This window comes from Rutidosis leptorrhynchoides, chromosome 8, assembly GCF_046630445.1.
Source record: "Rutidosis leptorrhynchoides isolate AG116_Rl617_1_P2 chromosome 8, CSIRO_AGI_Rlap_v1, whole genome shotgun sequence".
In the NCBI taxonomy this organism is placed as follows: Eukaryota; Viridiplantae; Streptophyta; class Magnoliopsida; order Asterales; family Asteraceae; genus Rutidosis; species Rutidosis leptorrhynchoides.
The window spans coordinates 254288075-254300883 of NC_092340.1; the positions used below are offsets into that span (position 1 = coordinate 254288075).

General features: G+C 41.7%; 3 protein-coding genes across 3 annotated transcripts; 1 reads left to right on the forward strand and 2 right to left on the reverse strand.

Annotated features, from left to right (window-relative positions):
* The first annotated feature begins 2874 nt into the window (after window positions 1-2874).
* Window positions 2875-3198, forward strand: LOC139864119 (uncharacterized mitochondrial protein AtMg00810-like). The gene has a single exon (XM_071852703.1). The coding sequence runs from the start codon at window positions 2875-2877 to the stop codon at window positions 3196-3198; it is 324 nt and encodes a 107-aa protein (XP_071708804.1).
* Window positions 3199-10251: 7053 nt separating this feature from the next.
* Window positions 10252-11480, reverse strand: LOC139864120 (uncharacterized). The gene is made up of 2 exons (XM_071852705.1): window positions 10990-11480; window positions 10252-10744 (listed from the first exon to the last, which is right to left on the reverse strand). Exons 1-2 carry the CDS (start codon window positions 11478-11480, stop codon window positions 10252-10254), a joined length of 984 nt encoding a protein of 327 aa, XP_071708806.1.
* Window positions 11481-11567: 87 nt separating this feature from the next.
* On the reverse strand, window positions 11568-12086 carry LOC139864121 (uncharacterized). The gene has a single exon (XM_071852706.1). The coding sequence runs from the start codon at window positions 12084-12086 to the stop codon at window positions 11568-11570; it is 519 nt and encodes a 172-aa protein (XP_071708807.1).
* Between the last annotated feature and the right edge of the window lie 723 nt (window positions 12087-12809).

Genomic DNA, 12809 nt, shown 5'->3' on the forward strand with positions numbered 1-12809 from the left:
CATTAATAAAATTTAGTTTACGAAGCGGGGCCCACATCGACCCAAATTACCCTTTAAGTATCAAAATACAATTTTCGACGATAAGACTTTTAATACAAAACAAAGCCGAGCATGGCGATTGAGGATACGCTACCCAATCCTAATAAATCCAAAAGTAAGCCTTCTACGCAAACTATGCAAGTCCTCTAATCCTCGCGTTTACCCGAGCCACCATCCGCATGCAATCTATAAAAAGAGTCAACAACGAGAGGGTAAGCTAACGCTTAGTGAATGATAATATACTACATACATATATATGTATAAAATGGACACGCCACAAAATAACAAATACCGCATACCGAGGCATCTATATAAGGCACTACACTAAGCATACCGTACGATCTCTAAGCAACGAGCTAAAGATACAACAACAATATAAGTTCACCAACGACGATGTGAACAACGCCAAATAGCTACACCCGGAGGGTTAGCTACAACACAACAATACATTAATATATAACAATATAAACGAACAAGGTTAACACCTTAACCCAATAGCGAGAACCAAATACCACAATGAAGATTGGCCGAACTACACGAGCCTTAGTAATCCGAAACCACACGAGATTACTATCTTCACAACATCGAGGTTGGCCGAACTACACGAGCCTTAGTAATCCGAAACCACACGAGATTACTACCTCAATAAGATGACCGAACTACACGAGTCACCATGAATCCGAACTACACGAGATTCATTTCCACAATACAATAAGATGACCGAAACCACACGCGTCATCGTGAATCCGAATACACACGCGATTCACTTCTCAATATTATACCCTTCGCCATTGGGGTATTATCAACCACATCACAACCACGTGTGATAATGTACACGCGAACGCGTACTTCGCCAAAGATGGTCAACCAAAACGCACAACCGTGCCAATTGGACTCATACAAAAGTCCATCAAATCCATCTATATGTGAAGTGAGCTCTATAGCCGAGAATCACTTCACCCGACCCGCACCCATCCTACACATACATATGCACATAGGATATTATCACTCACTTTGAAGTCTTGAAGAATGCTTCCAAGTAATCCGCAACTCGTCAATGGAAAGTACCTATTCCATTATCACAATTACAACAATACACTTAGAGTGGATTTACAAATCAACCCAATTCGTCACTTAGTGCAATTTCGACCCAAATGCACTTCCAAGCACAAACCGTGCCCAAAACTAACCAATAATCACTAACACAAGTGAGAATGGTCCTAATACGCCAATTAAACCCGAACTCAAGTGTTAAACACGCGTCATACCCATTTTGACACTAAAACCCTAGTTTTGACCCATTAAGTCAAAATCTCACCATTTACAAGATTTAACACCAAAACACATTTAACTCGGTTTAATACTTCAAGTTAATCCATTTTAAGTTTATAAACCTCATCAAATTGCCAAATGGGTCATAATCACCACCAAACCCTAATTTGACCCAAAGTCAAAGTTAGTCAACCAAATAACCTTAAATGGGTTTCAATACATCCATAATCACTAACTTAAGTGATTAAACCCAATTTTAAGTCCTAAACATGGCCAATTAGTTCACCAACCCAAAATCCACCAACAATTAACAATAAACCCAATTACTAGCATCACTAAACCCATTTCATCATCTAAAAGGGTTTTTCATCAAACTAACTCAAACCCTAACTTGAATATCAAATCAAATAGATGAAATTCGGAGTTTGAGCTTACCAATACTATCACCACGTAGCCAAGAACGAGAGGAACAACTTTAGAACTCGAGCTTTGATGAGAATCCGCCTCCTTCTTCTCTAAATCCACCTCTCTCTCTCTCTCTAAAACTCTTACTCTCTCACTAGATAAGGTTGGGAGTGTTTGATGAGTGAAAATGTGATCCAAACTGATCAAAGGATCAGTTTTGATGACCCCAAACCGACCCCAAGTGAAAAGACCAAAGTACCCTTCATTTAGACCTTTTAAAAAGGCTAAAAATTGCATCAGACGGGTTCGGCGCGCCGCGCCGAAAGGTGGAGCGCCGCTCCAACCTTCAGGTCAGTTTTCAGTTTCTTGTTTTGGCCATAACTTTTTGACCGTAGCTCCGTTTTCGATGAATCAAATATCGTTGGAAACGTAATAAGATATTCTATCCAATGGTAAGGATTTGAAATATCAACTAAAACTTTATTTGGGGTTGAAAAGGTACGTACACACCTTGTACCTCAAACAACGTCCAGTATTCTTCGACGGTCGAGCAAGCAACACCTACATGTTGTGCACACTCCATTCACACATCGTACACCTTAAATACATTATGTATAATAAATATTTGGGTCTTACATTTAAGCACAAGTTTAATGCAGACGATACATTAAGCATGTATAAGGATCGACTTGTCAATAACGGTCTCAAGCCAACAGTTTGGTTTGATTGTGATGAGACTTTCAACCCAGTTGTAAAATTGGCCACTATAAGGATTGTACTCAGTCTTTCTGCATCTCGACACTAGCCCATTCATCAACTATATGTCAAGAATGCATTTTTCCATGGTACTCTCTATGAGACCGTTTACATGAATCAACCCCTGGTTTCCGTAACTCTAGTCGTCCCGATCATGTTTGCCTTCTATAGAAATCTTTATACGGATTGAATAAACAAGGTCCCCGAGCTTGGTTTCAGCGATTTTACGGGTATGCTCAGCGTATTGGATTTCAGCACAGTAGATGTGACACCTCTTTGATCATCTACAAGCACGGTGCAGACACAACTTATTTATTATTATATGTGGACGACATTATCTTGATTTCCTCGTCTACTGCCTTTCTTCATAGGGTTATCACCTATTTACATCAGGAGTTCTCCATGACTGATCTTATCCCATTAAATTATTTTCTTGGCATTTCTATCACTCGTACTCCTTCTGGTATGTTTCTCTCTAAAAAGAAGTATGAATCTGAGATCATTGAGCGTGCCGACATTGTTGGTTGTAATTCTAGTCGCACACCCATTGATATTGGCACCAAATTGACCACTACTGGTCCCCCAGTTAAGAATCCCAATTTATATCGCAGCCTTGCCGGTGCTCTCCAGTATCTCACTTTTATCAGGCCTGACATCTCTTATGCTATCCAGCAGATCTGTTTGTTTATGCATGATCCTCGAGAGCCTCATATGGCTGCTCTCTGAAGGATCATTCGCTATGTCCAGGGCACTCCGGGTCTTGGTCTACAACTGTTTTCATCGCACTTGCTCATTGGTTGCTTATTCTGATGCTGATTGAACTGGTTGTCCCTCTACTCGCCGCTCTACATCTCGATACTGTGTATTTTTGGGTAATAATCTTTTATCTTGGTCCTCGAACTGGCAACAAACTCCGTCACGCTCTAGTGCCAAAGCTGAATACTACGGCGTCGCAAACACCGTTGCAGAGACATGTTGGATTCGTAATCTTCTACGTTACCTCCATTGCTCGCTTTCATCTGCTATTATTGTCTACTATGACACCGTTAGTGTTATTTACATGTCAGGCAACCTGGTGCAACATCAACGCACCAAAAATGATGAGATTGACATTCATTTTGTCTGTGATCTTGTCCTTAAGGGTCATGTTCAGGTCCTTCATGTTCCTTCTCGGTATCAGTTTGCAGACATCTTCACCAAAGTCCTGCCTACTGCATTTTTTGATGAGTTTCGATCCAGTTTTAGCATTCACCCAGCTCCCGCTACAACTGCGTGGGGATGTTAGATGAATCTTGTTTGTGTGTGTGTGTGTGTGTGTATATATATATATATATATATATATATATATATATATATATATATATATATATATATATATATATATATATATATATATATTGGATTATTTTGTCCATGCTCTATAAGGGCTCGTTTACTTATCTAGTCCACTAGGGTTTAGTACTTGGTCAATCCTATTTATATGTATGTAACCCACAACTATAAGCATTCAGAATAATCTTACGCCCTGTACGATTCTCCTTAACAAAATGTTCAAACCTTCGGCCGCTAAAATGAAGAGGAAAGGTGACAACGGATCCCCTTAGTGTACACGTCGACCTAGTGAGAATTCTTTAGTTAGTGCACCATTTATTAAGATAGAGATCGAGGGCGAGGTGAGGCAAGCCAAAATTCATTTTCTCCATTTACTTCAAAAACCCATACACTTCATTACTTCTAGTAGAAAACACCAATAATGACTATCAAACGCCTTTTCGAAATCAACCTTGAAATGATGCCTTTCTTCCGGTTACTCTTAAGAAAATCAATTATTTCGTTTTCAATTAAAACCCCGTCAAGAATTATACGACCTTTTAAGAAAGCACTTTGCTCGGGCCCACGAGAGATGGCAAAACTTTTCGTAGACCGGTTCGAAAGAATTTTGGCCAAAATTTTATAAAAGCTACCGATTAAACTAATCGGTCTAAAATCTCGAAGTCCTAACGGATCCGGTTTCTTTGGAATAAGGGTACGCTTTCTAAGTAGATATCAAGTTCTCTTTCTGTTTTGCACACTTACTTTGAATATTTACCTCTGCATGCTACATTGTTACTTATTTCATTGTCATACATTATTTTATACGCTTACTTGAAATATCTCTCTTTGCATGCTATTTTTTGGTTACTTACCTTGTTGACATGCATTGTTTTAATTATATGATTCTATCTTGGTGTCATGTTTTATGATATATATGTTTCTTAAGGTCCTTTGCAACCCCGTCAGGTATGTACCTATTTTTTCATCTTTTCATACTTATTATATGTATGTTCTTTTTTGGCCGGAGGTTCCCTTAGAAGCAGTCTCTCTACTTTCGAGTAGAGGGAAAGACGACTTTCTCCTACCCGTGACTCGACTATGCTCCAGGTGGAGAAATGACTTTCCTTATAGCCGGGAGTAGAGTAGGACTGTCTACACCTTACCTCCCCATACGTCACAGTCGTGAAATTGGGTATTGTTATTGTTTCTAAAGGAAGACTTTAGCTTTCTAATCGTAGGCCCGACCCTTCTTTATTGACCCTTAATCGAAATGGACGATATGTGTCACTACTAGAAAGTGCTTCCCATAGTTCAATAATCCCAAAGTACTCCAAATACTAAAATATAGTAAATAAAGAAGGTGGAAAGGAGGCGTTGCAACCTCTCGACATTTCACCCTTTTCCTAAAACTAATTGATTGCCTCGATTAGATGAACCTTTATCTCATAACTTTTTGCAAAATCGCATATTAAACTCGCCCGGTCCCAGTGCTTTCGCACTTCACAGATTTAATGGCTTCATGTATTTCCGATTCTGAAAACGGTTGTTCTAGAGCTTCAGCTTCATCTGAATTGATCGATGGATAATACAAATTTTTTAAATGATGGCCGTATTTGATCAAATTCTTCGAATAGATGCTTGAAGTGTTTGTATGCTTCATTTAATATCTTGAGGGTTTTCATTCAAACTTCCATTAATAGTGAGCCCATGAATATTACACTTGTTATACTTGTTTTGGATGATAGAATGAAAGAACCTCGTATTTTCATCTCCATCGATAGCCTAGCGGATTCAGGCCTCTTGTTTCATCATACTCCTTTTCATTTTTTCCTTTGCTAACCACTTTTTCCTATTATATCTCCACGATTCAAGCTCGTTAGGTTCTAAATTTACTGTTTCTGCTTTGAGTTCCAAATTCAGTGCTACCTTTTTGAATTCTTTGATCTCATCATCCAGTTTCCCGAAGACTTGCTTACTACATGATTTAATGGCTGCTTTTACAGCCTTTAATTTATTGAGAAAGACCCGATCTTTTCCGTCCCCTGTATTGTTCGCTTCATTCAAATCACCTTTGAATATTTGTTCGAACCCGAGGTCATCCATCCACGCATCAAAAATCTGACAAGGTTTTGGTCCAAATTTCTTTCATCATCTTTTAGGAGTTGTGGTCAGTAGTCAGACGTAAGTCTATCCAAGGCCAATACAGATATGTTACCCCATATTTCACACACTTTTTTCAAAATGAGGTAATGATATAATTTGCTAAATTTAATACCGTCATCACCAACACGAGTGAACATTCTTCCTCCAATTGAGATATCAATTAGGTTGTTAGCTTGGATGAGTATATTAAATTTCCTCACCCGGCTTTCAACAAAAACACAATTACCGATACATTATGTACCTCATTAAAGTCACCACATAACACCATGCCTCATCTTAATTGTTCTCACACATGCTTGTCAACGAAACTCAAAGTAATTGCTTCTTATTATACTTGTGAGGTCCATATACATTAACAATGTTCAACTTATCTCGTCCTTTTCCACTTCCCTCTTATACCGATGACACAATCAAAAGTAATGACATCCTAGGCTTCGAACAAATTGGTATCCCATATTAGGAGTTGACCACCCGATTTTCCAACCATTTTCTTTTAAAGAAAATTACAGTCATTCGATCCCCACAAAGATTGGATCTACGAATTGTTGACAAGATGTAATTTTGTCTCTTGAAGTGGAAGGTTAACTTTTCTTTAAAGATCATCTTTTTAATAGACCCGAATTTACTGTCAATCCTGAACCCAGACCCTCTAATAATATATGTTATAATATTCATGATGAAACTAAATAAACGAAGGATTTGGGTTGCTTACTGCATATTTGGATTCTTTTGCCATTTTAACTGTAAACAGCATCCATATTCATAAACCCCTTCCGTGTTTAAAGAATTCACGGAACATGAGTACGCATTATTTTGATTTAAGTTCTTCGAATTTGAACAGTTGCTTTCATGCAGACGAAGTACATGTAGATCGCAGAGCTTGGTTTTTAGGCCTTCCTTTTCTTGCAACATTTTTAAATTCATCATACGGGACGATGATTATCTTCGGATGTTTAACCAACAATGATCAAGCATAGAGTAATCAGGTCGGGTTCGGTCCATGCTTGACATCAATGAAGGGGGATTTAAGGGTCAATTGAGTTTAACTCTCCGGTCCGTAATACCGTGAATAACCCCTTGCGAGATGAGGATCTCAACAGGGGTGGTTAAACATAGACCCACCATCGGCGGGTAGTCCGGTCAACGATGGCTCGCGCTGAGAATAGGGTTTATGTTCACAGAACGTTACCTGTAGATCAAGAGTTTCTAGTGAAATTCTATGAGTCTGGTAGCGCGGGTAAGGAAGGCGCTATGTAGATAGCGCGATTGGTTCGTACATGCATACTAAAAATAGTATGTGTGTAAGTTCTCCAAGAACAGATGCCTTGCTTTGTGATTCGAGTCCGTTATTTATAGCTACAGTGCCGTGTGCTTATTGGAGCTACGTGTTCCACATTTCTTTCTTATCGGTACTGCCTGGCCATTCAGGGGAGGGGACCAGCGAAGAGTACCGTTGCTTTCTGCTGACTGTCGGTTATTTTGCAGAGATTGTGGCAAGTACGAGACATGTCATCCTCATCTAGCGCGCTACTCTAGCCTATCGCACATTTACTTGCGCCTGGAGTGCTAGAGCGCGAGGTCTGTGCACATATGGTGCAAGTGTGATGCGCAACATGAGCCACTCGGGTATGCGTATCATTAAGTCCCCCCAGTTCGATATTATGCGCAAGCATTACGCATGGTGTCGAACTCAAATACTACTAACTTCATAACAGGTGTGACGTGATAACCATCACGTCACCTGTTTCGTTGCATTAAATCTATCCTTCTTTGCTGTACACGTTCTGACACGTGTACTGTCAAGATCATTTACCAACGTCCGTTCTCCTTCTATAAATAGAGCTTTCCACATTCATTTTTCACTTTCTTCACTTCTATTGTTTAGCATGGCTCATTGCGCTGATTCATCCAATGTTGGTTCCATTCCTTCATCCATCTCTCCTGAATATGTAGTGTACCTCGCGACGCGCTATCCTCCCATGAGGGCATTGTCGCCCATTGTTCCTGGTCACTCAGACCGAGCCAACCGCTCTCCTGGTATTCTGCCCACGAATTTCTTCATGCGCGTACTTTCTCACTTCAACATAGGTATGGGTCAGCTGGATCCAGATAGCGCTTGTCGCCTCATTGTATTCCAGATGTGGTGTAAGGTGCATGATTTTATTCCTACGGTGAATTTGTTCAAGAATATATTTTCTTTTGAACGGCTTGATACTAATTGGTTCTATTTCCGTGACAACGTCCGCTTTACCAGTGAATCACTGAAGGAGAGTCCACTGGACTGGAAAGAGCGCTACTTTTTCGTGGATGATACCTTCATTCCCCTAGAGTTCTCAAATGTGGGTTCTTGGCAATATGGTTTTGACGGGAGCTTAAATATGACGCCACCTTTAAGCTCAAGCGAAAGGTCAATGTTAGACAAATGTGTAGGTCGCGCAATTCCCTTACGTGTGTATAGCAACAACGTGCTGTATGCTGGGGGGATATCCAAGCATTGGCTAGATCCCAACTACTATCCTCACTTCAGTCGCCACTTGCAAGGTATGTAGATCTTTTTTACCTTCTTCTCTTCTTCCTTCCTTAATGCTTCTATGCTATGTTGACAGCAATTCACTTTTCCGAGTACCTTAAATTCTCTTCTTCCGCTTCTGTGGCGGTGGATCGCATGCCTTTGGGAAAATGTTTTTCGACTAAGCGCTCTGTCACCGCAACTTCTGCTTCTGGCTCCTCGCGCAGGAAGAAGAAGAAAAAGGTTACGGTGCAATATGCTGATTTGCCTAAGCAATGTCCCCATGGGAAACTTGTTCCATCGCGCAGTGATGTGCCTGCTCCGAAGAAGCGCAAAAGATAAACCACTTCTTCTTCATCAAAGCACGCTCGTACTAGTATGTGCCGTGTTTCCTTTTGCTACTTATTTTGCTTGTCCGTCGACGTTACTTATTATTATTATTCTTACGTAGATGATGGTCGCGGAAGTAACGCTGAGGGGGGTGTGAATAGACCTCGCCCATCCCCCATTAAGGTTGATAGTGATTCCTCCTTTGAAAAGCAACGCCCTAATTCGACGGGGTCTTCTAAGGGTAAGAATATTCAGAGTCCTGGGCCAAGTAATGAATCTTCCGGTAATGAATTCTCTATAATTAGGGACACCATAATGCGCCTCTGCGGCAAGCTTGATAATGCGCAGCAAGCCAATAAAAAGATACATGCATAGCTAGATTGTGCTAACCGCCAGAATAGTGACCACGGGGAAACTATTCACACTCTTAGGGCACAGTGCGTTGAATCGGAGCAGCGAGCGAAGTCGGCTGTTTATGAGTTGGAGGTGTTAAAGGCGGGTCTTCCCCGTATAATAGATCATGCTTTAAATAGTAATGCCGTAAATGACCACTCTGAGCGCGCATTGAAAGCTATACAGGATGTTGAGCATCTCCATTTTTGGGATATCGTGAAGGAGCATATTCAAGTGCCTACCGTCCTTCCCAAAGCTATCCGGGATTGTCTCATTCCTGGAGCGTGAAAAGCTGCTAGGGAGGCTTACAGAGCCTTGCCCCATATCTCTATTCCCCGGCTCGAGGAGTTGTCACGCAGTTCGCGAGTGACGACGCATGAATTAGTAGATTCCAATTTGTAGTTTTACTTTGTGATTTCATAATGCGTTATGACGAGTGTAACAGTTTGTAGTATGTGTATTTTTCGACTAATAGAAAATGTATTATTGTGATTTAACTGGTGATAAAACTACTGCTCATATTATTGATTTGTTATTGATAATCATCGTTATCTTGTACTCTTGGCGTGCCGTCGCTAATCTTTATGTGCGCTGATGTGCACTCAACGCACACTCTGATCGCTCATTCGTAGTCGCGTCTAAGAGTCTTCCAAATATTAGTTTGGGACTGTGGTCAAGCGCGACCAACGCTTTTTTGTTTATAGTCATGACTTACAGATCCCTAGATCTGGTCGGGTGGAACTAGGTCAACCCAATGACCGTCGCTCTCCAGTAAGTAGTCTAGTCTGTTGCCAAACAGACTTCTGCCGCGCAGGAGCTAGGAAAAGTCATCCCTTAAGTAGGCAGGAACGCGCTAGTATTCTACTGTGCGTGTGCAGTTCAAATCATAGAGCTATTCAGCTCCGGGAGGTACATGAAATCATAACCGAAAATGACTTAATGCTTTAATATAATCGAAAAACGAGTTTACAATAATGCAGCATACGGTCGACCTACAAAGGCGCGTTGTTTAGTAATTACATGTAAGTCTAGAAAAAGTAGGTGAGTGATTAATTCTACTATTTTCTATATTACATATAGCGTTTTTTAAACGCGGTAGCATGCCAGTTCCGTTTGATTGGATTTCCCTTAAGCTCTGCTAGTTTGTAAGTTCCAGTGTTACTGATCCCAATGACCTTGTAAGGTCCTTCCCAGTTTGGCCCTAACTTCCAAGTGTTTTGGGCCCTGCTTTCTTGGTTGTCGCGCCATACAAGATCTCCCACCTTGTAAGTTCTTGCTCTTACACGCTTGTTGTAATATTTTGCAATGCGCTGTTTGTTGGCAACTTCCCGGATTGTTGCCATTTCCCTGCGCTCCTTCGCATAATTCAGATTCGTGCTCAACCTTTTGTCGTTTTCACCCTCGCTGTATGACAAGACTCTTTCTGTTGGAACAGTTATTTCCACCTGGATTACTGCCTCTGAACCGTATACCAAACTGAATGGTGTCTTTCCTGTGCTGTTCTTATGCGTTGTTCTGTGTTCCCATAAGACTTTTGGCAACTCATCTACCCATCCGGCTGCTCTTCATTCCCAATTTTGCTTTGATGGCGTGCACAATATCTATTCGTAACCTCACATTGACCATTAGCCTGAGGGTGCGTGACGGAGGTGAAGCGCTGTTTGATATTCAAATCTTGACACCAGCTACGGAAGGGGTTGCCTTCAAATTGTGTACCGTTGTAGCTAACAATTTCGTTCGGTACACCGAATCTGCATACAATGCTTTCTCAGAAAAAATCTCTGATCTGTTTGCTGGTGATGGTGCACAGTGGTTTTGCTTCCACCCATTTGGTGAAGAAGTCGATGGCAACTACTAGGTACTCAGCGTTCCCCACGCCCTTTGGGAAAGGTCCCACTATATCAATAGCCAATTTGCAGAAGGGCCACGGCAATGTGATAGGTATCATCGGGTGTTGTGGCGCCCTGCTAACGGGCGCGTGCAACTGACACTCTTGGCAAACTCTTATCCTTTCAGCTGTGTTGGCGTACATTCTAGGCCAACAATATCCTAATCGCTTAATCCTCTTGGTGACTATCCTCGACCCAGAATGTAACCCGCAAGATCCCTTATGAATCTCATCAATAATCATAGCGGCTTCTTTGGGTCCCACGCAGCGTAGGGATGCGCCTAGGTAAGATTTTTGATATAGAAGTTCCCCTTGTAGTTCGTAATTCGGCACTTTCACCCTGATCTTCATTGCTTCCTTCTCACCTTCGGGCAAAGACCTAGTTCGCAGGAATTCTATGATGTCTGTCATCCAAGTTGCTTCTTCTTCTTCTTCAACGGACGCAATTGTGGTCTCTGGTTCTATGGATTTCTTGAAGACTTGCTCCACTAGTATCTTCTATTCCAGATGGTTGAAGGTGAGGGCCGCCAGCTTACTGAGTACATCCGCCTGCTTGTTCTGACTCCTAGGGATTTGACTGATCCTGAAGTCAATAAATGTATCAGCTAGAGAGTAGACCAGAGCCAGGTATGATTGCATAGATTTGTCATTGGCGTCAAATGTGCCTTTTATTAGATTGGCGAATAGCTGTGAATCCACATAGGCTTGCAGTTTCTTTACTCCTAACTCTCGGGCTATACGCATCCCCGCTAATAGCGCTTCGTACTCTGTCTCGTTGTTTGTTACCTTAAAGTTGAACCATAGCACGTATGTATGCTCTTCCTGATGCGGACCTGTGAGGATTAAACCTGCGCCAGCACCTTCAGAGCTTGTCGCGCCGTCGGTATAGAGCTCCCATAATTCGGGAGGAGGTGCGGGAAGTTGCACAGGGTCACATATTGCCGGTATATTAGCGGCTGTTTCGGCCAAATAATCGGCCATCACCTGCCCCTTGATAGCGTTTCTAGCGCAGTACATAATTTCATGTTCGCCCAACTCTATCACATTTGGTCAGTCTACCCGATATCTCTGGTTTGTAGAGCAGTTGTCGAATAGGTTGGTCAGTGAGTACCGTAATCGGATGCGCTTGGAAGTACCTTCGTAAACGACGGGAAGTAATGACAAGCGCGTATACGAGTTTTTCTATGGGGAGATAGTTCAACTCGCTTCCTGATAACGCTTTGCTGACGAAGTATATTGGCATTTGGGCATCCCCCTGTTCGGCGACTAAGACGGAGCTAACGGCTTCCTTAGATACCGCAAGGTAAAGTATCAAGGTTTCACCTGCAATTGGCGCTGTTAATGCGGGGAGATCTTTGAGGAGCGCATTCATCTCCTAGAATGCCTTTTCTGCCTTGTCTGTCTATTTGAAATCTGACTTTTTAGCGCAGTCTTTCAAGGTATGGAAGAACGGAAGCGATCTTTCAGCGGCCTTAGACAGGAATCGTGCCAATGCGGCCAATTTCCCATTGAGGCTCTGAACTTGTTTCTTTGTTTTGGGAGAGGGCATCTTCTCAATTGCTTCTATTTTCTTGGGGTTTGCCTTGATTCCGCGCGGAGTCACGATGTGCCCTAGGAAGTTCCCTTTTTCTTCTACAAAGCTACACTTGGCAGGTTTGAGCTTCATATCGATGCTCCTGAGAGTGTTAAATGTTTCTAGGATATCTGCTAACAGTTGCTCCTCAGTGTTGCTTTTGATGA

Excerpts from the sequence above, each read along its gene's own strand:
- LOC139864119 (XM_071852703.1), top strand. The coding sequence starts at position 2,875 with ATGACTGATCTTATCCCATTAAATTATTTTCTTGGCATTTCTATCACT.
- LOC139864121 (XM_071852706.1), bottom strand. The coding sequence starts at position 12,086 with ATGTACTGCGCTAGAAACGCTATCAAGGGGCAGGTGATGGCCGATTAT.
- LOC139864120 (XM_071852705.1), bottom strand. The coding sequence starts at position 11,480 with ATGACAGACATCATAGAATTCCTGCGAACTAGGTCTTTGCCCGAAGGT. Across the intron at positions 10,745-10,989 it reads TGGGTGGAAGCAAAACCACT|AGCAGCCGGATGGGTAGATG; the intron begins GTGCACCATCAC and ends TTGGGAATGAAG.